This window comes from Cupressus sempervirens, chromosome 7 (assembly GCF_028749045.1).
Source record: "Cupressus sempervirens isolate cs-2001-9-10 chromosome 7, ASM2874904v1, whole genome shotgun sequence".
Lineage (NCBI taxonomy): Eukaryota > Viridiplantae > Streptophyta > Pinopsida > Cupressales > Cupressaceae > Cupressus > Cupressus sempervirens.
The window spans coordinates 413,949,448-413,976,904 of record NC_143124.1 but is presented as its reverse complement, the minus strand read 5'-3'; the positions used below and the strand labels follow the sequence as shown (position 1 = coordinate 413,976,904).

The 27,457-nt window shown below is 32.5% G+C and overlaps 1 protein-coding gene across 1 annotated transcript in view; it reads right to left on the bottom strand.

The window, feature by feature from the left end:
* Positions 1-443: 443 nt before the first annotated feature.
* Positions 444-27,457, bottom strand: part of LOC149547292 (protein HOTHEAD-like) — a 47,272-nt gene continuing 20,258 nt past the window's right edge. Inside the window, exons 3-4 of the mRNA XM_089791577.1 lie at positions 684-1,506; positions 444-591 (exon numbers count right to left, since the gene is read on the bottom strand). Of these exons, the coding sequence (XP_089647703.1) occupies positions 540-591; positions 684-1,506 (875 nt within the window). The 3' untranslated portion in view covers positions 444-539. The remainder of the gene's footprint in view (positions 592-683; positions 1,507-27,457) is intronic.

Genomic DNA, 27,457 nt, shown 5'->3' with positions numbered 1-27,457 from the left:
AGCAATTCAACAAGAAAATAATACATCAAGTTATACAATAAAAAAAAACATACAAATATTTAAATTATACATCTACTAAAGATAAATTGATATGAATCAGTTTTTTAATTATGATTAAAAATTACACTATAATATTATTTCCCAAACTAAACTATGAAATAGAAAATAATGACAATAATAGTATTTATGTTACAACAAAATTCACCTTCATCATCAAAAAGAATAGTGATTATATCTTCTTATTTTGTATCAAATCGAAGAGTGTCACAAATCACTATTATAATATTTAATGCTATAAATTATATTATTCTCTTTCCATTTATTTGAAAGATCTATATTTTTATCATTTTCTAAATATGGTCTTCAAATAATTTCCTCATTTTTCTTTGATTCTATAATTTCCAAAATCAATACAATAACTAAATTAGTATTATACAAAAAAATAAGTAATAATGTAGCTTATCTCATTCCATTTGATAATTGTTAAAGTAAACATACAGAAGTGTACGATATTTTAATTTGGGAAGATTTTATATAATCTAATATTCACAGATGTTCATTCGCTCTTGAAGTATGCGAACTCCTATATACCTGTAAATATATCACATTGAATTTTTTTTAAGTATTATCTTTTATTAATGAAAGAAAAAATATAAAATATAAAATATGAAAGAAACGCATACCTTCCAAGCATCATAGTAGTGGCTTGTGGATTGGTCCCAGGACTATCCTTAAAAATTGAATTGTCCACAACCCTTAGATTATCAAGACCTTTCACACGAAATGTTTTGTCGATCACATAATCAAGTTCACACCCTCCATGGTAATGCCAAAATGTCATTGCACTATCTTTGCAATATTTTTCCAAAGCGTCATCTTGTAATTCCTCTTGTGGAAATTTTGATATGAAATGAAGCATTTTTGAGTTTCCATTACCACTAAATCTAAAATCTTGAATAGAGTTTGTCATGGTAAGATTTGAGAGTACCTTTATTGCAAGAATACATTTTTGCAAATCAAAAGGATGAGAAAAGTGGTTATATTTTACATAAGGGTTATCTTGGGGATTTTTACTTCTTAGTCGAAGTTCACCTCTTGATATTGGAAAAGACACCTTGCTAAAAATGCCTCCTATATATTGATTTTCAATGTTACTTTTTGGTTGCCAAAAGCTAGCAGCCTCAATGATAACCTGGGAATTATCTATTATAGCCACTACTTGTATTTGTTCAAATCCAAGTGGTTCAGGAGACTCTAAAATAATGTTTATGTGTGGTGGATCTTGAATCCTTTTTCCTACTAAATTTAGGTCTAATAATACACTAATATTCAATTGATTAAGTTGTTCTGAGGGTCCAATTCCACTTAATAAGAGAAGTTGGGGGCTACCTAAGCTTCCTGCACACAAAACTACTTCACTCCATTGGGATAACTGATTGACAAATACTTGATATATGCGGTCATCATTGCTAGTTATAACCTCAACACCATTAGGCTTCAACATTCCTGCAACATTTTTTGATATAGAAAATGCAATTAAAACTATAACTAAAATATTTTAATAATATGAATTTCATTAAACTATTAAAACTATAAATAAAAATTATGAAAAAGACAAGAGAAATTTATAAATATGAAAAGAATATTTTGAAAATTAAATTTAGTGTATACAAGATGTTATAAAACAAAACTAATCAATAAAAATAATGTCTTCATCCATGAGAATTAAATTGATTTATCTATATCATTATTGTTCGCCATTATAATAATATGTAATTCCAATAAGACAAGCAAAGTACCCCTAAGAAATTTTATATGAAACTAATATTATGAAATTAAAATATAACAATTTTCAACTATAAACATATATTTACACCAATCGGGACTCTACAATGTTAACAAGGAGTAACAAGTCATGACTATGTGCATGTAAGAATCTTGAGTTTAATAGTTATATACATGTTGAATGATTAATATTATCTACAAATATAATAGTAAATATATTATATAATTTTATTCCTTATTAAATATTTTTTATTATAATAAAATTAAATTGAAAATGAATATGATGCATACATAAAATAGTCAAAATTGTATACTAAATTTGGGGATAACATTTTTGTCCATATAATATTTTTTTAACAAATTGTATTAATTTTATGAAAATTATACCACATGTCCATGATAAAACATGAAAAATCTTAATTGAAATTTTAATCTCACTAAAGTGAGTTTTATACATGTTTAAATGTTTTTGATATTTAATGTTAATTGAATGTTAGCATGGGTTAGGTTTCTAATGTTTTTGAAATGCCTTTGGGTTGTTAGTGTTAAATGGTATCCACCTTAGTTTCTCTACTTGTATTATAAAAAATATGGTTAGAAAAAAATGTATTATGAAATGTTAGAATACTAAAGAGCCACTTATATTCTCCTAAAAGTGAATTACATGATTTTACATCTTATAAATTATGGTAAATTTATTTTTACTTTCTCCAAAGAAATTTTCTTTGTCTTCTTTGTGTATATATGCACGTTATTTTTTTTATAATTTTTTTTTATTTAAGGTAAATAAGGTTTTTAAGGGGGTTCAAAATATTTTACAATATTTTTTTTTTTTATAGTAACACTAGAAAGGGGTGTTTTTCGAGATCCTTCAAAATGCAAGAAACCATTAGGTCTTTTAGAACCCCTTTATAAATTGAGTATGATCTTTATGGTTAGAATGACTATAATTCTTTTGGGAAGAGCCTTTCTTTTAGAAAGTAAAATTACTTCCATCTTAACTAGCCTCTAAAATATTTGCATTATATCATTGTTGGGTAAAAGTATAAATCTGTGTCACCCTTTTACAAAGCAAAAGGCTAACAAAAGTTTTCAACTTATTCAAATCGATAGTTTTCATCTCCCGCCAATTTTTTGAAATAAAACTTTTCCAACCAAAAGAAAAATTATAGATTTTCGAAGAAGATTCTCTCCTCTAGAATGTCATATAATTTTTTTAAAAATTGATATTATTTAAGATTTTTTCTTTCTCAATATCAACATCTTCTCGAGTATTAAAATATGTAGTTGTAGAATTTTTTAATTACCATATATTATATCTATTTAAAACAATATGAACTCTATATAAGAATATTCTTGACTTTAAGCTCTATAAAATGGTATTTATATATTATTAAAAAAATATCATAATAAATAGTAAGAGTTATTGAAATGTTAGTTTTCTGAAATAATAGTATTTTTTTAGTAATTGGATACTAACTAGTACAAAACATGCATTTAATAGATATTTCCAATTGGAAAAGTGTGAGACCATATATAACATAGCTAGAATAATTTTATCAAAGATCATATGTTTGAAAAAAAATGCTTTTTACATAGAAATACTCAAATTCAGTTGTTCTAATAAGTCATCCCGAAAGGTGACACAACTTTGTACTTTTACCCTATTGCTATCAAAAGTATCTCCTTCACCATTACATCATTTGTTTACAAGTTGATGTTTTAAGGTTCTTGACTTTATTATTGATAACCTTGATCCATCAAAAACTATCTAGCATCGAAGAGTGGCACACTGTAACTACAAAATCCATTTCCATGTGCATAACAAGGATAGTATCATACAATTTATTAATCCTATCTTCATATTTTAGGAATTCAATGATATCTCTATTTACTTCTCAAAGATAAATATCATCTTTGAAAGAGCTAAAATATATAATGACTTAACTTATCGACTCGGATTTGATACATTCAAATACATATAGACTTGATACCGAATTGGTACTGAATTATGTCACAATGATATGTGAACAATTTTATATAAGCTCATTTTACCTTACAAAAACTACTTACAAGAATAAGTTATGAGCAACTATATATCTAACTTATTTATTTATTTAAACTAAACTTAGAAACTAACCTAATTAATGCAATAAATCTAACATTCTCTCTTATTAGAAACTAAGCTAAATAATGTAATAAGTCCAACATTCCCCCCTTATTACATTAATCCAATAAAAGTAAAATCATTCCCCAATATTATTCCTCTAGAAACTTTGATGAAGCACCTTCACCAATCTTTGAAAGTAGATTTTGTCTCTCTAACTTTATATTACAAATCTTAATCCTAAAGTTGCCCTCATATCTCAACTTTAGACTAGAAAGCTTGAAGTTGTCCTCATAATAAGATTGTTTCCATCTCCCTTACACAATGAGACATGGTTCCTCTAAAATTTTACATCTCCATGGAATGTGCCTAACGTCTCATTTGGTGTTGCACATGAGATGCCTTTCCTCTGAAATTTGACATCTCTTCTAAGTGTCTCTAATTCCATTCTTCAAATCTTGCCCCCCCCTCCCCCCCCCCCCCCCCCCCCCCCCCGCCTCCCCCCCATCACATAGCCAAGCCCTATCTTTTCTTCAAAAACACAAACCTATTAAGTCCCAGCTTCTCTTTAGGGATGAATCTATCAAGCCTTGGCTTTATAGGGACACAAATCTGTCAAGCCCTGGCTTTATAGGGACACAAATAGTTTCTTCCCATGCAATAATCATCTCTAAGGGAGAAGCTAGCTTGAGATAATAAGAATCCTCTAACCTCCTATTTTATTCACAAAAAATGAGGTCTAGTTATCTAAAATCCATTAAAATAACTCCTCTCCCCATTGATCAACCCACTCTAATACCAAATGAAAGAGATAAAATATAAAATGACTTAATTTATTGACTCAAATTTGATACATTCAGATACATACAGACTTGATACCGAATTGATATTGAATTATTTCATGTTGATATGTGAACAACTTTATATAACCTTATTTTCCCTTAAAAAAACTACTTACAGGAATAACTTTTGAGAAACTATGTATCTAACTTATTTATTTATTTGAACTAAACTTAGCAACTAACCTATTTAATGTACAATAAATCCAAAAATTCCCCCCTTATTACATTTATCCAATAGATATAACATTATTTCTTATTAGAAACTAACCTAATTAATGTAATAAGTTCAACAATCTTATGGTTATCCTTCTTACTCATCTTAATTCTATCCCCAACTTCTATCTTATCCAAGTTCACCTTGTCAAGTCCTCTATTTTTTGATGAATAATATTAGTTTCAGAAACCAATTATAGAGTCTTAGCTACTTTGACCAACCATCCTTGGACAACACAATAATATCTTATATTTTGACATCATTATACCCTAAAAAAATCCTCCTCATTATAATAATGGTTATCCCTTGTTCTTTAACCAATGCCTAATCTTCTTGAGCATGTTGCAAATAGAAGTTGATTTTGAGGACTTAACTTTATATATTTTAACTTCCTCCTAGTCATCTTCTTCAACACTGACCTTCCCCATAGCCTATCCCTCAAGAGAATATTTTCCTCCCCTTTGACTTCAAAATTATCCTTATATCTACTTTTATCAAATGCATTAGCAGTTTGTCCTCTTTTTAGTCAAAGAATCCACCTCATGCCAAGTGAAGTACCTATTAGACCACTCCTAATAGGGCCTCTTTGTGGTGGGTTACATGGGAAAGGAGAGATCATCATCATCAAAAAAGAACTTAATTTTCATTTACAAATGATTTGTCCTTGGAGTCTATAGATATGTTAGTACAATGGGCATTAATGAACTTTAATTGAATTGCTTGCAAAAAAAAAACATGTTAGGGTTATCTAGGAGAGAAATGGATTTAGCATGTTTCATAATAAGTATAATTAAGTAATCCTGAATTATAGGGAGATTTATAGTTTAGTCCATTCCTTGATTCAATAAGTAGAATAAAAGGAAATATTATGTTATGATAGTAGTAGTTCAAAAGAATGAAATGGTAGTTAAAAGCACTAGTATTTAATGCTTAAATGTAAAATACATCATAACCATTTTGAAAAACTTTGTTTAACAAGATTTCATGGTATATTTTTGTAGCACAAATTAGTGATTCTTTAAAGATTTTCATGCTACCTTTTTGAAATGAAAAAAATTATTAATAGAAAAATCTAAGGTTTCACATAAGATTTTCTTGCCCTTAGTAGAAATACTTATGATTTGGCTTATTAGTTCATAGGTAACATCTCATTCATGTGAGTGACATGGACATGTTGTTTTTCTCTCTGTCCAAAAACTCTCTAATAGTTTGATTTTTTAATGCCCCAAGGACTCTACAAATATTGAATCTCACTTCCATTTATCACACGTGGATGGCTTACAACAACTTCTATCACTACATGTCTTGTTCAAAATAATCAATAGGATAAGCTCTAAATTATTGAGAACAAAAATATCATAAAAGACACTTTAATCATTTCGCATGTATCCATCTTCACTTCTATGATCTCCTAAAATGAGAAAATTTCACAACCACACACTTTACAGAGGGTTTCAAGAAAGAATACAATGGGGTTTTCAAAAGTTTCATCAAATTCCTTAGAATTATATGCTTCTTTTATGCACATAGAACCATCAAAGACATTTGTGCCTCTCTGTATCTTTTTACAGGATGTTCTCCTACATATATGAGTTGAACTCATCAATGAGGAAATATCAGTTTGCAAATGGGATATTATCATATCCAAACTCTAATCCACTATGGAACGGTATTAGAAGGTAAAGTCCACCACTATAACTGAGAGGTGGAGTGAGTTACTTATGAAACTATTAGAACAATTATGAATCTTATTAATTGTTAACCATATGAGAAATAGAATCAGCAACCATAACAAGATACTCATACACAATAACACAAGATATATTATCTAGGGAAACCATTCATTGGAGGGAAAACTCCTGTGGGAATGATACACACAAAGTGATGTACTAACATAAATATTCCCTATTAGAGGATGGACCTTGTTAGAAGTTAATAAAATTATTCTATACATATCAATCCACGTTAGGAGATTCCACCCTTGTTAGGAGTTGTCCCAACCATGTTAGGAGTTATCCCAACCTTGTTAGGAGCTGTATAAGTTAGATGGGCCCACTATTAAAATAGCTTTAGGGGAAAGATCACTAAACTAAATTTCCAATTGATCTCTATATAATTCCTTGTAGAATAATTGAAATGAACTTTAGTTTTACTTCCTCTTCCTTTGCCTTGTCAACCAAACTTTTGCTCCTTCTAATCTTCATACCAAATCACAAACTTCCCATCAAATAATCCCTTGAATCGCTTATTTGAATTTACCAAATACTTTGATCTTGTTTGAACAATCCACTTGCATGATACACTTCCAAACAAGGATAATATTCTTCCTTTATAACATGGGTATGTGCAAGATCATGTTCAACCAAACTGTGCTCTTAAGTGGCAATTAAAAATTAAAAAATTAGGGTTATGTCAACTTGACGTACAATTTTCTACTTATTATTAACTTTATATCAAAAAGTTGAGAGAAAAGAATCTCTAGTAAATTGAACCTAGTTTCTAAACTAGTAGGACTTATCTCAAAAAAAAAAATTTAAATTGGTCAAAGTTTTAAAATTTAATGCAATATTACAAAAACTTTAGAATAAAAATAAGAAGTAGATGCATATCTAATCACCTTAATCAAAATCAAATGATAATATTTTTTAATAAGAATCTAGATATAAGTAGTAGACTCATGCCTGGATGTGACACATATTTTTGGGTATTTTTATTCTAAATAAATAACAAATAATTAATTATTGACTTTAGTATTTTTGGAATAAAAAAGCTCTCTTGTTTGACCACCTTAACTAATTCAAAACTTTGTAAAATTCTATTTTTCATTTTTTTCCTTATAGTAGAAGAAACATAGAATGTGATTCATCTTTTGGATTTAAAAAATGTTATACCATTTGAAAGTTATAGTTGTTTTTTAAGTAGTGTGTCAGTATGCACTTTATACGTAACTCCATTAAAAAATAAGTTATAATTACTTAATAAACTCATAATTTGAAAAACCTTACATTTATGGAAATATAAGAATATTTTTAAGAAACCCTTTTCATTTCATTAAATTTTGGTGAAAAAAAGTTGTCAGCTACATGTTTGAAGTAAAAATCACATAAAAATAGGCCAAAAGCACATTTTTAGGATGTTTTTAAAGTTTACCATATAAGTTCTATATCAAAAGATTTAGTAGACCTTATAAAGATATTAATTGTTTTCATTTAGTATCAGGGTGGGTGGGAAAAATGTTGGAATATATTTGAAATGGTTTGAGATATTTTAGAACTGCAAAATTTTTAGATCACCACTTTTTGGCACACCATGATCGTACACATACCCACATGTCCTCAGAAAAATTCCTTTAGTCAGCCTTTAGGCTTTCCCAATTAATTATATTTAGGCCACATTAAGATAATTGATAATATTATAATTACACAAAAGTGTGACCTCACAGCCTTTACAATCTCTCACACGTGTGATTCTAGAACTTGCACACTCACTAATGTCATCATCAAACAATCATTTACCATTGTTTCATTTTGCATATCATGATTTTATCTCAGTAAAGAGATACAATTCAAACATTAGAAAATTCTTATCAAGTACGCTATCTACATAAAACTCTTTGTAAATCAAGCATATCTTCTATATATCTTCGACTCTCCATATGAACACTTAACCACATCATAAGGATATAGTGTATACCATGTCCTTAACCATGCTTGACTTGACCATCAATTCTTTATTCATAGAATGCCAAACTATATATCTCCTACTCTACCAATCTTCATAGAAATTCTACTATGTTGGCATCAACGGCGAACATAGTCATGAATACAACATGTCAATCATGGTAACAATCCCCACATGCTTTGGAAATTCTTAAGATACTCCCCCAAAGGAATACCATCAACATTCATGCAAACAATTATTTTAGACAAGGCCTTTAAGACTCATGATGAAAACAAGAATAAAGATCTCAAAACTCCCTTCAATCCAAACAATTTGACATAGAAATTAAAATAGGTTTAACATTTCTAGCCAAGAGAAAAATATAGTAGAATTAAACCACAAAACATAAATTGAAGGTTTCCATCGAATTAAATTTGTATGTGGATGAAATCTAAATGTTGTGGGGTTGAATGAGATTTTCAATATTCATTATAGTAATGATTTTTAGACGATAGGTTATTTATGGGAGCTTTGCTCCCAGAAGCTAAATCTTAACTAGAAATTTTGTTAAAACTTGTCAATTTTAAAATTTTTTAATTGTTTTTCCTCTCATACAATTTCTAATTAGAACATCTTTAAGAAATACTACACTTCAATTTTATTCTCCCCCAATAAATTTCACTTTCTTTATTCTTAGCTTTATTGCTCACCATAACTACAACTTTCTAGTTTTAGTTTAATACATTTCGTTGGGTATATGCATTAAATTTTAATAGGTTTTCTCACTTAAAAAAAACCTTATATTCTTTAGAATTTTGTATTTTCAATCAGTAGAAAAAGATATTATTTGTCATTGTCTTGTTTAACATAATTGAATGCAAAATTTGTAACATTGTGTGAAAAAGTAGAAATTTGTAAAAATGTTTTAATATTATTTATTGGTTTATTCAAATTCTCGTAATATTTAAACTTCCTAATAACACTTTAATTATAAAAAATATTGTTTTTATAAATTTTATATTTAATTTTAATTAATTATTTTCATAACTATTATTTCTAATTATAAAATAATAATTTTTATTACAAATCCAAAAAACACAAAGTTTTCAATTGTGAGTGTCTATATTTAAAAATTAATATTAAATTTTATAGTGATTGTTAAATTAGTTTCTTTCTTCAAATATTTGTTGTGATTAATTGCATTTTTGTGATTAATTACTTGAATGCATTTTAAAAATTTCATAATAAGGTAAATTTTTAAAAAGTGTAGTTATTTAAAAAATAAGATATACAACAATTTTAGGTGATGTTTAGGAAATCAACATTGACTATTTTCTAAAAATGTGAAATTGATGTTATGTTACAAATCAACAATTCTTTTGGCTAACTTGTTACTTGCCCAAAAGCATGCGACTATTAATTGCATTGTTATTTTTAAGAACCATTACTTCAGGCACAAAATTACTACTCCCTACATCTATGAAAGGGACATATGTTTTCACCTTCTTATTTCCAATTAATGTGTGCCTCTACAGTTGTTCATTTCCTTAAAAAAAACTTGATTTAAATGATGGTTCTTATCAATTTTTTATTTATTTTTGATGAATAGTCCCTTCCTTATATTAAATATAAAAAAAAAGTTACATATTCACAAAAAAAGGGGCTAGGGGAAATAGGATCACCCCACAAGTTCAAACGGCCACAAGCAAAAAATAAATTAATCATCAAAAAACTTTTAGAAAACATCAAAAAACAAAGAAATCCTCAAGCTACCAATACAACGCCAGCTGAGGGAGGAGTATCCTTATCATCAAAGCCTCACTCGATGGTGGGGTGAGTAGATGGCTCAGGTGGAGCCCATCCATCATCAGCAACAACATCATTATCTTCATCTTGCTCTCGCTTAGGTCTAGGATGAGAAATGGCTAAGTGCAGTTGGGGAAACACCAACTTGGGGTTTGAGTGCATAGAAGGCCAACCAGAAGCAGAAGCAACAGGAGGAGCCATTGGGAACCACCCCAAACTAGACCTCTAGGGAGGTGAGGTAGACCGGTGTCGACCATCAAATCCTCCGGGAGAGTGACATTGACCAAAAGCACCACTACTAGGAGAGAAATGCAACTGAGAGTGAGGTGTGTTTGAGTGGCAAACATAACTGCTATGTCCTCAATGATGACTTTGATGAGTATGGTTGTCAGAAACCAAATCTAGTAGAACACGAGCTAACATACAAGGGGGTTTTCCCTAATGAGCCAAAAGCTTCTATAAGTGAGCCACCTCCAAAGCCACTTTATCTGTTTGTATTTGAGTCTACAACATGACATTGTTATAAATACATGCTTTAGCAAACACAACTACATTAATGTCAAATGTGTTGTTAGTATAAATAACTATATTGCAATTTTTTCAAATGGTAAATAAGATTTTCAATATGAAAACATGTCATATCTAGGCATACTTGAAAGATATTTGAGTATAATAGCCCAAAGCAACCTTATGCCAACAAAAAAATTTTGGGCAGAAGGGGCAAAAAATATAATGGATCCATTCCCAATAACACTAAGCCCATCTATAAAACCAAAAATGTGCAAAAAAGTCTCAGGTTGACCACAAAAAAGGGCAATGGGGGTCAGGAACTCCCATGTGCCACAACTGGGGACCCTAAGGCAAGCCCTGGAAAAGAATACACTAAGTGAAATGTGCAATTTTGGGTTTAGTAATGGTTTTCCACACAATGGAGAACCTATTACTCCAAGTACAATGAGAAGATTGCAATTTCCATTGTTGCTTGAGAACCGCAACCATGGGTAGGTGAGGAACCAGCGACTGGCAGCCCAACCTAGGCTTAAAGCTAGTTATTGGGGTGTCTGGATACCACTTCTAGTCATTCCACCAAGGGCAAGAGGACTAAATGGAAACCTTATGTAACAAATATGGAGGTACCACAAAAACTAGAAGATCTAAATCATGTTGCTCTAGTAGAGTGAGCTAGAATTGCACTTTCATGTCCTCCCACACTCGTAAGCTCATAGTAACTTTGGAAAAAAACTCTTTAGGGGTCCTTATGCCATGTTTAAAAAAAATGCAAAGCACTAGCCCCATGCACCTTTGATGCAAGAGCATCTAGGCTTTCCTTGTTATCCTTTCATTATATTCATTTTGCAAGTTGGTGCATAGCAATTTGTTCATGTGCCTTGCAACTCCTTCAGATGCCTAGCAATTCCTTCATGTGCCTAGTTACTATATCAATTCCTTCATGTGCCTAGCAATTCCATAATGTGCCGAGTTACTATAGCAATTTCTTCATGTGCCAATTTACCCAGCGTATGATGAGTGTCAGCATTTGGACATGATTTTTGTGAGCATACTTGCAAGATTTATTTCAATCACGACATTTGTGTTAAGATCTTTTCTTGGGATGTGTCTAGACCATTGTTGGGTTGGCCTTCTTCTTATATAATGTTCTAGAATAATTTGTAGACATTTTGGCAAGTATATATAAAGTGTTTAGGCTTAGAGTTAGGTAAGTTTTTGGGAAGAGGAATTTTGGAGAGTAGAACTGAAAGTGCAAATTTGTAGTTGGATCTTTGAATGTGAATGTATTTGTAATTGGCCATAACCTACAAGGCATTATAGCTAGGCATGTATGAAGATGTTTTGATGAATCAATAAAAGTATTTAACTCTTCTTCCTCCTTTGGTTATTTTTCCTTATGTTTTCTTCCATTATGTTAACTCTTGTAGGGTGGTTTGGATAGCTGGGTGAGCCTTTGACCCTATTTATACACTATTTTCTTATGTCAGTTGGTATCAGAGCTTGGGGTTCATCCTTGTAGAGATTGTTTCATGTAGAACCCTGATTCAGATTTGTTTGTAGGGTTGCAAATCTTCTGATTCAACCTATAACTTGAAGAGGGTTATTATCTTGTAGGAATTTGATTTGTAAAGATGGTTCATGGTAGAGAATATTATGTTGATAATGCTATATTCGATCAATCGAGACAAATTGCAGCCAGATTAGATGTTATGGAGATAGCCTAGAGGAGAGGAGCACATCTTGATGATGTAAATGATGATGAAGTAGGAACACCAAACCATAATCTAGAACCTGAAGAATACCAAGATGAGGAAATATTGTTGTGAGTGTTTTCTAGGGAGAATTAAAAGCCTGTAGTAGAAGTTGTTTCTTATGATGGAAAATTGGATACCAATATTGTGTTGGATTGCATCTCTAATATAGTGAAGTTATTTGAGTATGAAAACACTCTTGATAATAGAAAGGTGAAGATTGCGATCACTAGGTTGAAAGGTCATGCATTACTATGGTGGGAGCACTTGCAAACTAATAGACAAAGGAGAGGCAAGGAGAAGATCAGAATTTCGGTGAAGATGGTGAACAAGGTAAATAACAAATTCCTCCCTATTAATTACCAAGTTAGCTTGTTGAGAAAGATGCAAAGTTTGAAGAAAAAAGACATGACTATGAAATAATATACTGAGGAATTTGATAGTTTGGACATCAAATTTGGACATGTGGATGATGATGTTGAGAAAATTACAAGGTACATTAATGGATTGAGATCTAGAATACAAGATGAAATAAGTTTTGTGAAGTTGGAAGTGTAGAAGAAGCATATCAATATGCCTTAAAAGTTGAGGAGATCTTGAAAAAGAAGCATGAACAAAGACAAAGGGGTAGAGGTAGTAGATTCTAGAGAGGTAGAGGTAGATCTTATGGTGAAAGTGGCATATCTAAAAAATTTATGTAGGATAAAAGGAAATTTGAATGGAAGAATGATGACAAAGGAAAGACCAAATGGAAAAGTGGTAATTTTTATTGAGGAGGCACCAATTCTTACTGAGAAAGAGGTAATTCTTATTCTAGAGGTGGATTTCATTGTAATTATTTTAGATGTGGTAAAGAGGGACATAGATCTTTTGAATGTATATGATCTAAAAGTGGGCAAGGTAATAAAAATTCTATAATTGAAGGAGATGATGAGGGTTCACAAAGTGGATTTAAGGCTAGAGAAAATCTTATGGTGAGAGGAACCTTATGTAATAAGGGAAGTGATGATAAATATTTTTTAAGAAGAAGTCTTTTCAAGATAAGATGTACTATGGCTGGAAAATGCCGCAAAGTGATCATTGACAGTGGATGTTCTACAAATTTGGCATCAAAAGAGCTAGTTACCAAGTTGTAGTTGTAGAGGTTGAAACATCCTAAACCTTATCATGTTTCATGGATCAAAGATGAGCATAAGATATTGGCAAGTGAAAAATGCCTTGTGAAGTTCAAAATTAGACATTACGTTGATGAATTTTTGTGTGATATTATGCCCATTGATTGTTGTCATATTTTGTTCAGTAGACCTTCACAATATCATAGATATTTGTACATGATGGAAGATTGAATCAATATACTCTTTGGTTAAATGGGAAGAAACAAACATTGCTGCATTTGATTGAAAGTCCAGATGAGGTCAATTGTACTACAATGAAAGTTTGCATGGTTAATGGAAAGAAAATTGAAAAGGAAGTAAAGAAGAATCAAGTTTTTTTGGCTATAGTTTCTAGAGGACCAAGTGTTGGTAGTAATGACGGAGAAGTAGAAGCTAGTAATGACTAAGTGACAACACATAGTGATAGCCAAGTACTAGTAGAAATTATAGAATTTTTGAATGAGTATAAAAACATTACTACTGATGATATTCTTGATGGTTTACCTCTAGTAAGAAGTATAATTCATTGTATGGATCTGATTCCTGGAGCTAGTTTTTCAAACAAAATACCATATAGATTGACACCTACAAAGAATGAAGAACTTAATAGAGAAGTGCATGAGTTGTTGTAGAAAGGTTTGATTAAAGAAAGTTTGATTCCATGTGTTGTACCTCTTGTATTAGCACCTAAGAAGAATGGAGAATCAAGAATGTATACTGATTCTAGAGCTATTAACAAAATAATAGTGAAATATGGGTTTCCTATGCCGAGGATGGATGACATAATGGATTGTTTGAGTAGAGAAAAGTATTTTACCAAGATCTATTTGAAGAGTGGCTATAATTAGATTAAAATTAGAGAAGGTGATGAATGGAAGACTACTTTCAAGACAAAGATGGTTTGTATGAATGGTTGGTGATGCCTTTTGGTTTGACTAATGCACCTAGTACTTTCATGAGGTTGATAAATGAAGTTCAAAAAAGATTATTGGGTAAGTTTGTGATTGTTTATTTGGAAGATGGTCTGATATTTAGTAAGACTAAAGAAAAACATATTGAGCATATTAGACAAGTATTGCAAAGGTTGAAAGAGGAAAAGTTGTTGATTAATCTGAATGAATGTTCTTTTATGCAAGAGGAGATTGTGCATTTGGGATTTGTGATTTCAGATAATGGATTGAAGATGGATCCTAAGAAGGGTAAAGAAATTTTGGAATGGCTTACACTTGAGATTGTGGGTGAGGTAAGATTATTTCATGGTTTGGCTAGTTTTTATAGAAAGTTTATAAAGAATTTTAGTTCTGCTTCTAATGCTATGACTGAGATGATGAGAGGAGATAAAATGGAATTCAAGTGGACACATGGAGCTGATCAAAGTTTTGAGACTTTGAAACTAAAAGGTTGTTGAATTACCTATATTGACTTTTTTTGATTTCAACAAAGTATTTCAAGTTGAATGTGATGCAAGTGGTAATGCAATAGAGGCTATATTAAGTCAAGAAGGTAAACATGTTGCTTTCTTTAGTGAGAAGTTGAATGATACTAAAAGCAAGTATTTTGTGTATGATCAAGAGTTTTATGCTATTGTTCAAGGATTGAAGAAATGGAGACATTATTTGATTCCTAAGGAGTTTGTGTTGTATACTAACATAAAGCTTTACAATACTTGGAAGGTCAACATAAATTAAATTAGAGACATATGAAGTGGGTTGAGTGCTTCCAAAGTTTCACATTTTTTATCAAACATAAGTGTAGTTACTAATAGAGTTGCTGATGCATTGAGTAGAAGACATTCTTTGTTGACTGAAATGAAGGTTGAAGTTCTTGGTTTTGATAAAATGAAATAGTTGTATGATGTTGATCCTAATTTTTCTAAGGTGTGGAGAGAGTGCAGAGCACAAAATCTGATAGATCACGTAAGTAAGTATGATGAGTATTTCATTCAAGAAGGTATGTTGTTCAAAGGCATTCAGTTGTGTATTCTTAGAAGTTCTATGAGGTTGAATGTGATTAAGGAAAAGTATAGTGATGGATTGGATGGACATTTTGGAATTGATAAGACATGGAGATTGCTAAAAGATAAGTATTATTGGCCACAAATGTATAAGGATGTTTTAAAATTTGTAAAAAGTTGTGGAGTTTGTCAAATTGAAAAAGGGATGAGTCAAAATACTAGTTTGTATACACCTATTACTGTTCTTCAAAAAACTTGGAGTGACATCAGTATGGATTTTTTTCTTAGATTACCTAAGAGGGTGAAGGGGTGTGATTCCATAATTGTTGTAGTGGAAAGATTTTCTAAGAAGGCTCATTTCATACCATGTAAGAAGACATCAAATGTTGAGCATGTTGCTGAACTTTTCTTCAAAGAGATTGTGAGATTGCATGGATTACCAAGACGTATTATTTCTGACAGAGATAGTAAGTTTTTTGGATATTTTTGGAAGACTTTGTGGAAGAAGATGGGTAATGAGTTGAAGTTTAGTTCTACATTTCATCTATAGACAGATGGATAGAAAGAGGTTGTGAATAGAAGCTTGGGTAATTTGCTGAGATATTTAGTTGGGAATAAGGCAAGTAATTGAGAAATGGTATTGGCACAAGCTAAATTTGCATATAACAATTCTGTGAATAGGATTATAGGAAAAACACCTCTTGAGATTGTTATTGGAATGCAGCCCAAAAGTATATCAAATCTAGGAAATGTTGCTGGTGAAGAAAAGAGAAACACTACAGGAGAAGAATTTTCTAATTTTATGGAGTCTTTGCATAAGGAATTGAACTTGAGGTTGGAGCAAAGTAATCATAAGTATAAGGAGAATGTTGATCAATCTAGAAGATACCATTATTTCCAAGTTGGTGATGAGGTGATGGTTCATCCAAAGAAAGCAAGATTCCCAGTTGGAACATACAGTAAGCTGAAGATGAAGAAATTTGGATCTTCTAAGATCTTGAAGGAGTTTGATAGTGGTAATGCTTATGAAGTTGAGTTACTTGATGACATGGATATATCTCCTATATTCAATATTACTAATTTTTATAAGTATCATGAGTTAGAGGATGAAGTTGTTGTATCAGATGATTATCCTAAGAAGCAGATTGAAGAAGTTGAATAGATATTGGATCAAAGAGTTGGCAAGAGCACAAGAGGAAAAGATTACTATGAATATTTGGTGAAGTGGAAGAATATACCTATTGAAGATGCTTCATGGATTTCTCAATTTGAGTTGGATTCAACTCAGATTGTGGCATCTCAATGATTCAAGGGAATCATTTCTTTCAACCCCGACTCTCTGATGGAGGAGCATCGAGGGTTTCCCTGTTATCCTGCTCATTTTGTTCATTTTGCAAGTTGGTGCCTAGAAACTCCTTCATGTGCCTAGAAATTCCTTTATGTGCCTTGCAATTCCTTTATATGCCTAGTTATTGTAGCAATTTCTTCATGTGCCAAGTTACTATGGCAATTCCTTCATGTGCTGAGTTACCCAATGTATGTTGAGTGTTAGCATTTGGACATGATTTTTGCCAGTTGACTTGCAAGATTTATTTCGATCGTGACATTTATGTTAAGATATTTTCTTAGGATGTGTCTAGACCATGGTTGGGTTGGCCTTCCTCTTATGTACTATTCTAAAATAATCTATAAGCCATTTTGGCAAATATATATAGAGTGTTTACGTTTAGAGTTGGGCAAGTTTTTGGAAAGAGGAATTCTTGAGAGTAAAACTAAAAGTGTGAATTCGTAGTTGGATCTTTGAATGTGAATGTATTTGTAATTGGTCGTAACCCAAAAGGCCTTACAACTAGGCATGTATGAAGATGTTTAAATGAATCACTCTTATTCCTCCTTTGGTTGTTGTTCCTTGTGTTTGCTTCCATTGTGCTAACTCTTGTAGGGTGGTTTGGATAGCTGGGTGATCCTTTAGCCCTAGTTATTCATCCTTTACCTGCATAAACCTTAGCTAGGGGAACACCTTGGATAGAAAATAATAGTGACCACCAGAGATTGTACTAGTTCATGGAGATCCCATCTCTAAATCCATTGCCAACCTAGTGAAGTTAGGGCTTAACTACTTCCCAAGCTTTCCAAATACTCTTGGTAATAAAAGTACCCTAAATTTGGATAGGTTTAGTGGTGACAAGAAGGGTCTAAAACCCAATCCCCTTCTAGGCTTGCCAATGAAATGGAAGGTCTACAGAAATGCAATGTCATAACAAAATCTTCCAAGCTTCATTACTAGAAAAAGATCGAATTACCCTTTTGGAACATAAAGTAGCACCTTGCTTCTAGGTGGATAGCAAGTCTAAGCCACAAGACTCTTTGGAAAGACAACATAAATACCAAGTGACTCTATGAAAGCCCTAGTGAGAAGTGTTTGACTCCCAGAGGAAGTTGCATAATAGGCACTCAAGCTTGAGGTAAGAGGCCTTAGACGGAGCCCAAAAGGAGGAATAGTGAACATGGGTGGTAGCCAACACTTTGGAGAAAATCTATAATTTTACTACAAGGGAGAGAGGTTTGGTGATCCAATACTCTAGCATCTTCTCTATTATAGCAATAACTACATTCTAGAGCTCTATAGCTGAGGCTTGGAAGGAAATAGGGATGCCCAAAAAATGAAAGTATTCCCCATGTTGAACTCATTTCCATTGATATTGTTCAAGCCAAGTAGGATGGGGAAGGGAAGACTACCTATAGCAAAGGGTTTTGTGTTAATGAATAATAGACCCTAAAGTAAGATAGAATGTGTCAAGGCATTGCAAATTGGAGGCAACATTATTTTCATCCTTAATGAGAGTGAGAAAGGAGTCATCAATGAAATGACCATTTACAAGCTAATCAGGGGAATCTAGGAGCGAAATATCTCAGACCCTCCTTTATGAGATGGCATTTGCAAGAAAATACCCAAAACCTTCTATTGCCAACACATATAAAGAGGGTGCTAGAGGGAATCCCTATAAAATTGAATGATAAATCCCAAAAACTTGAGACTGACAACCATTAATGGAGATGCAAGCAGAGGCATCCCCAAAAAGCATTTGTACTGACTACAAAAAAGTAGGGCCTAACCCAAGAGACTGAAGCATTGCAAGGATGAAAGGCCACTCAATCCAATCATAAGATTTGACAAAATCAATTTTGAGAAAGATGGCTTATTTCTTAGAATGTTGAGCCCATTCCATCCCTTCCCAATAGAAATTATATTGTTCAGGATATAACAAGATTTGATAAAACATGTTCATTTAGGGCGAATGGTCTGAGGAAGAAGATGATAGATTTTGAGAGATAGAGAGAGTTGGCAATGATCTTGTAGGAGACATTCAAAAAAGCAATAGGCCTCCAATTTCTTATGTCTTCAGTGTCACCGGCCTTAGGTATGAATTTGATATTTCCTTTGTTAATAATATTGCCTAGAGAATGGGAATTGTAGGCCTCCATGTAAATCCTATGGAGATCTGGTCTAATCTCATCCCAAAATGCTTTGTAAAATTAACAAGGAAAGTCATCACAACCAAGAGCCTTATCATTCATCATGGAGAAGAAAACTTCCTTGAGGTCTACTAAAGTGAGCTTCTTCTCATAGAATGCATATTGTAATGGAGCAAGTCTTTTAGGAGTCATAGCTAAGAAATTCTGCAAGGCTTGGGTCTGGGCTACTGAGGGACCCTATGCTATGAAAAAAATTCATAGTGGTTAACAAAAGCTTGGAGAATCTAAGGAAGCTCATAAAGGGTGTGTTCACCCTTCAGAATGTGTTTGATCCCCACTACAGAGTGGTGACCCCTTAATGCATTGAAAAATTTCTTGGAAGCTTGATCTCTAACCTTTAACTAGTGAAGGCAAGCTTTGAGTTGAGCTCCCCAGGCAATATAATTATATACAACCTACTTCTAGTGATGAAGGTTGACAAGCCAAACTTGGAGATCTGTAACCAATGGATTCATGGCAAGAGCTTCAGTAGCTGTACAAAGATCTTTGATAATGGCCTCATAGGATTGCTTGCGGTAAGAGGCTTTTAATTGTTTAGACTTAAACAACATAAACTTAAAATTGTTTAGACTCTTTTACAAAGGGATATTTCTTAAAAATAGGGTGTGTGGTTTGTGAGAGTTTGTAGAAATATTTAAAGGTGAATAATTTCATGAATTTTTTAAATTTGTTTTAACTTTAAAATTATAGCACCTAAATTTAAGGAAACTAATAGTCTCATTAATATCACTTGCATAATTTAGAATTATGATGATATTATTTTATTATTATCATAATTAAATCTTTAAAATAACAAATAAATTGCTCACTCCCCATTTTTACCCATTCAAATTGAGAGGACTAAAAAGTCAGGGCTCCAATTTTGTAAGAATGGATTCTAACTAGACCTCTAGCCCCCCACCCCCTTCCCCCAAAACAAATTTTATCATGGAGCCACTAGCTTCAAAAAAATAGAGATCAGTCTCCTCCCATCAGACCCCTACCTTATAGTGCTCAATTTGATTCAACAATTTCAAGGAAGTCACTGCTATCATATCTCCAATGGACATAATGTGCCTCACTTTTTGTAAGATAAAATATATATATTTTCATTCTATCAAGTCTCCCTTGAGTCCTTCTACTAGAAAAATTATAGGCTTTGTTTAGCATCCCCCATTTTAGATCCTTAATGATTTTCTTGGTATCTCTATCAAATATGTGGTTAGATGATATCAAGAAGGTTACAGGAAGCTAATAGAAAGTGTTATTGTGATGTAAGTCTTCCTAAGCATTTTGAGGAGTATATTGTAATAGAAGTTTTATTAAAGTAAAAGAGGCCTATGGAATTTTCTTGTCCTAGTCGGAATATTTTGTATGATAGTCATCTTGCAGTGGGGTTTGCCTCTAGCAATTTTTGGAATAGGTGTTGTAATTGTAGTAAGGGCACTAATCAAAGGAATATTTTTTGTTTTGTTCAATATCTATTTTGTTTTGAAAACCTACCTAAGCAAAGACATTTTTTGAATTTTAGGTCAAAAGTCCATTTAGGTGGAGCTAATGGAAAATGATTTATTACTTGAGATCTAGCCTAGAATAAACAAGCTCCAACAAAATATCTCGTTAATTATTTAAATAATTTTTTAATTATAAGAAAATCTAATGTAATTCAAAATAGATTTATGAAAATTCAAGTCTCCTATAGTATTTCTGACACCTAAACTCTTAATTGAATAGATCTATCTCTCTCTCTCTCTCTCTCTCTCTCTCTCTCTCTCTCTCTCTCTCTCTCTCTCTCTCTCTCTCTCTCTCTCTCTCTCTCTCTCTCTCTCTCTCTCTCTCTCACACACACACACACACACACACACACATAATATCTAGTTAATTATTTAAATAATTTTTTAATTATAAGAAAATCTAATGTAATTCAAAATAGATTAATGAAAATTGAAGTCTCCTATAGTATTTCTGACACCTAAACTCTTAATTGAATAGATCTCTCTCTCTCTCTCTCTCTCTCTCTCTCTCTCTCTCTCTCTCTCTCTCTCTCTCTCTCTCTCTCTCTCTCTCTCTCTCTCTCTCTCTCTCTCTCTCTCTCTCCACTACTCCATATTTTAAGGGATATTTTATACAGGAGGTGTCCCCATGAAATTACATTTTTTTTCTTATTTTTGTTGCTTGTAATTTTCAAACATACTTTTGGAGGGAGAATATTGCAAGGAAGAAAAAATAATGGAGACACTTGGCCCTCTCTACACTATGCAGCTGATGCTTAACCTCATCCCCTTCTTTTCTGAATTATTTATTTTCAATAGTTAAGTAACAATTGCAATGTGAAAATAGGAGGATATTCCAAATTATCATTTTGTGCTACATAAAATTCGCAAGGGGACACTTTTATGTTTAATTTTAGGCATAAAATAGGATTAAGAAGCCACATGGGAACAAGAGGTAATGACTAATTCTTAGGCCAAAACTGATAAATAGTCAAAATTGACTAATATTTTTCTAGAATTCTTTAGAATAATTGAGAGGCAGGGTGAATTAGTTATTCAAGCTCCAATATATCCAATTCAGGCTTTTCACTTATCTATAGTGAGCCCATTCAACCTATCTTGCATCTAGGCTTAATCCTTTATTCTAGCAAGTTACTATAAATTAATATGTAGTAATGAAATACATGAAATCAACACATAACATGAATATTTACGTGGAAACCCATTTTGGGAAAACCACCAGTAACATGCTACCTTCTTTCTCACCATTCTGAAGTGATGCCCTATTAAAGCCCTGCCCTATTAAAGGCTACAACACATTGTTAGATGTGACCTTGTTAAAGGATTTACAGATGGTTGTTAGGCCAACCTAAGTCCATAGGATTTTCAATCACCTTGTTAAATGCTCTACCACCTAGCTATTAAGCTAACCTATCACAATAGGATTTCCAATATCTAATACAATTTCTAAAGAGTATTAGAAAATCTTTGACCTGATGTAACTTACAATTTAACCTTGCAGATCTCATATCACTGATTAACTCACAACTCTTTCTTGGCTTCCTTCCTTTGTAGTTCTGACAACTTGTCCACCCTTACAAGTTCTGTCTCCTTAAGTCTTTTGCTTGTTGTGCCAATGCAATTTGCTTCTAGTGGTCACTTGATTGAATTAAATTCTCTATGCTTTGTTCTTCCTCACTGTGTCGTCTCTTTGACACTTCACACTTGCCCACACTTATCCTCTTCCAACCACTCTTAACCACTCTCAAACACTATATGATCTCTAACCTGTAACTCCTTATGTAGAAGTCTATAATACATTTTCTTGCTCATATGTTCCCACTCATAACTTGAATTGACTTCGAAATATATGATATATCTTTCCCTCCAATTTGTTTCTTCTAGAAACTTCATGTTGAATCCATTTGCATTCACCTAAGAATTGCTAGCATAAAATTCTGTGACACCAACTCATCATCCTTATCATCTCTAATTTTCTGAATCTTTGACTTTTCAAATAATGCAGCAACTCAGCACTATTGAAATATTGGTGCTTGGCACATACTATGTTACTCGACATCAACTATGTTTTATTGATGCTCGACACCTACTGTGGATTTACTCAGCATCCATTAAGTTTTACTGATGCATAATATTTGAACTTTACTTGGCACCTAAAGTTCACTCAGCACACACTAGATTTATCATTTTCTCGACTCCAACTAAAAATTTGTTTGGCTTTAACTTGCTTGCTTGGCACTCACTGATGGACTTAGTTAAGCTTTGCAGTCAACATTGTTACAACTTATCCTTCTAATGTATCTTAGTGTGTCCAACCTCTGTACCTTAGAATATGTTATACATACATCATTTCATCAGTGTCTTAGCTAATCCTTATACTTCAGTACAACAACATAAGTCAATCTTTCCCTTAGGTGCTCTTGTTACTTCTTATTGATTAATTTCTCCTCATTAATGACAAAATAATGATTGAAAAAATTCTTTATCAACTTCATCATTCTTCAACAATGATCTTTTCAATCATTTTCCAACAATCTCCCTCTTTGGCATTGATGGCAAACCAAACTGATCAATTAATTACGCTAATTAACTTAGTTACCATAATACTAGTATGCCAAAGAAAACTTGTTGTCATTCCATATCTCCCTCTTTGCATCATATCAGCCTCTTTTGCTGATACAAATTGATTCTTTTGATCTATTATGTTGATTTCTCTGTTTTGCTACTCCCTCTTAGCTATTGTTTCCTTTTACCTTTTTCTCTATATGTTTGATCCTTTATTTCTGCTATTTCTTCCTCTTGTTAATAGCTCTTGTTGATCAATTTCTACTATTTCTCCCTCTTTGATAACAATGCCAAAGATGTAGCATCTTTGATTATGATGATATAAACTTTGCATCTTCCAATCTTCTCCCTCTATCAGTATGCTTGTGACTGATTTCAAACTTCAACTCTTTAGTGTCCTTTGCATCAAATTTCCTTAGTGCAACAATCAAATCCTTTTGATGCATGGAAACTCTGTTGTTGCTCAAACAACCTAGTATATGGGCTTTACCCCTAACTTACCTCTTAGATATTGAAAAGCATCCTTAGGTAGTGGTTTCATGAAGATATTAGAAATTTTTTCCTTTCAGTGAATGTTCCATCTTCACTTGTTTGTCACCTACCAGTTCTTTGACATAGTGATACTTGATTGCAATGTGCTTGGTTTTTGCATGCATCACAAGGGTCTTTGATATGTTGATAACACTTGTGTTATCACAATACAGTATCACTGGCTTAGTAATATCCTCCTTCATGCCTTTCAATAAGTGCTTGAGCCACACAATGTTTGTGCAATTGATAGTTGATGCTACATACTCTGCTTCTATTATGGACTGTGAGGTACATGTTTGTTTCTTTCTAGTCTAGGTGACTAGTCTATTTCCTAAGAAGAGTGCTCCTCTACTGGCACTTTTCCTATTATCAATGTTTCCTCCCCAATCTGCATCATTGTCGGCATTCAACTCAAACTTATCACTCCTCTTGTAATACAAACCAAAATCATATGCCCCTTTAAGATATCTCATTATCCTCTTTACTGTCATGAGATAATTTTCTCTAGGATTAGCAAAGAATATTGCTACTATTCCAACAGCTAATGCAATATATGGTCTGTTATGTACAACATATTGCAACTTTCCAATCATGGACCTATACATTTTTGGATTGACTTCAGCAGAGTCATCATTCTTAGAAAGCTTGTGTCCTATTTCCATTGGTGTGCTAATAGGTTTGGAATCCTCTACACCAAATGTCTTGAGTATCTCTTTGATATACTTTGATTCAGTCACAAATATACCATGTTTCAGTTGATGTACTTGTAATCCAAAAAGTAACTTTATTTCTCCAAACATTGACATTTCAAATTCATCTCTAATTTTGTCAGAAAAATCTTTGCTTAGTACTTCCTTTCCTCCAAATATTATATCATCCACAAAGATTTCTAATATTAAGATATGCTTACCTTCTTTTGATTTGATGTACATGTTGTTGTTGTCATCTCTTCTTTCCAAGCCTATCTTTTCTAAATATTTGTGAAGTCTCTCATACCAAGCTCTAGGAGCTTGCTTTAGCCCATATAGAGCTTTATGTAGCATGAAAACTTTATCTTTGTTATTCTCATCAACAAAACCTTCTAGTTGCTCTATGTAGACTACCTCCTCTAGTATACCATTTAGAAATGTAGACTTTACATCCATTTGGTTGACTTTGAAACATTTATAGGCAGCATATGCAAGTAGGGTCTTGACTCCTTGCATTCTTGCAACAGGGGCAAATATTTCCCCATAGTCTAGTCCTTCCTCTTGTGCATACCCTTTGTAGACTAATCTAGCCTTGTTCCTTGTGATCTCACTATTTTCATTAACTTGTTTCTGAACACCCACTTGGTTCCAATCACATTCTTATCTGCAGGTTTTGGAACTAAAGTCCAAGTCTCTTGTTCTTCTCAATTTTCTCTATCTTTTCTTTCATAGAATTGCTCGAATCATCATCTTGTAGAGCTTCACTCACTATCCTAAGTTCAACTTTGCTAAGCTAACATGTTTCACTTCTAAGTATGTTCCTTGTCATTGGTCCAACCTCTTTGTCACCAATGATCTATTATGTAGGATGGTGTCTTTTCACATACTTGGCTAATCTAGGCTCAATCCTTTTCTCCATGTTAGGCTTCTCAACATCAGAGTCACTATGCACATCTCTATCAGGTAACTCTTCATCCCTTTCATGTGTGTTGATTTCAGAATTAGAATGTACATTTCCTACATTTTGAAGTTCGACATCAAAATGCAACTCGACATTCACTGGGTATGACTCAATAGATACTAAAATTTGTTGCTAATTTTCAGTTTGATTTGCACTATCTCCTTTATCAGTCACTTCTTCATAGAAGTATAGAAAGGACTTGTATTCTTCTAGTTTCTTGGTGCATTCATCATTTTGAACTTCTGCAAGTCCATCAAACTTTACATTTTCACTTTGCACTAGTTTGTTAGTGTTAACATTTAAACACTTATAAGCTTTGATTCTAGTGGAATAACCAAGAAATATGCCTTCATCACTTTTGGCATCAAATTTTCCATTCTAGACTATTTAAGTATATAACACTTACATCCAAATACTTTGAAATGTTTAACATTAGGTGAATGACCATACCATAGTTCAAAAGGTGTTGCATGAGTACCTTTCTTGATTTGAATTCTATTGAGCATGTAGACTGCTATACTTATAGCTTCTCTCCAGTACTTGAGTGCAACATTGTTTTCCATCATCAAATTTCTGGCATAGTCAATCATTGATCTATTTCTCCTTTCTACTATACCATTCTATGGTGGATTTCTAGGTGTTGATGTTTACCTTTTGATTCCTCTATCATCGCAGAACACATCAAAATCTTTTGTTGTGAACTCACCTCCTCTATTAGATCTTAGGCATTTCAAGCTTTTTCCTATCTCTTTCTCAACTCTGGCTAGGTACCACTTGAACATTTGGAATGCATCAGACTTTTTCTTCAGGAACATGATAGTCATCATTCTTATCCACAAATAACATTATGTATCTATATCCTTTGTAGCTTTGCACTTCAATTGGACCACATGTAAGTTAGTATGAACTAACTATAATACTGCTTTAGACATATAGGATTTTCTTTTGAAGCTAGATTTTTTCATCTTCCCTAGTTGACATTGCTTGCACATTGTGTTGTTAGGCTTCTTTAGCTTTTGCAATCCCCTAACTTTCTTCATTTTTTTGATGCTAATTGGATTATTAAAATTTACATGGCACAACCTCTTATGCCACAATGACACATCATCAAGTTGTACAACAAGACAATAAGCATCTTCCATATATAGATTAAACAAGTTGCTCCAAGTCTGTTCACCCTTTCCTATCAACCTCCCATGAGTATCATCGATCTTGGTATCTATTTTCAAATTCTACTTTACATCCTATGTTTCCTAACTATGATACACTTATTAGATTATAATTCAAGCCTTCAACAAAGTATACATTATCACATGATATCTTATCTATAATTTCAATGCTACATTTTCCTTTGATTAGACAAGGTGCATCATTACCAAATCTAACACTATTACCATCGTATTGAGTAAAGGTAATGAACTTACTTTTGTCTCTAGTCATGTGTTGTGAGCATCCACTATCTATGATCCACTTGTCATTTTTGTTCACACATGTTACCAGAGTTGTTGCTTTATCTTCATCTGATTCATCCTTCATAGCCACATAGATTAGATCATCATCATTCTCATTAGAATCTTCTTCAACAATGTAGCACCGCTTGCCTTGTCCTTGTAATTTATGTTATCATCTTCTCTCTTACTCTTGTACTTGTTTCCTTATTTTTGTTTCTTCTTCTATGTACACCTTTCAGCTATATGACCTACTTCATTGCAATTGAAACAAATAATAGGAAGCTTACCTTTGTATTTACCTTTGCCTCTATGAAATCTTCTAGCTAATAATGTTTCCAATTGTTCCACATCTTCTTCATCTGTATGCTCTCCTTTTGTATTCTTCTTCTTTGATTGCACATCCTCAGTGTTTTTCACTGTCAACTTAGCCTTGAAAGTAGATTCAAG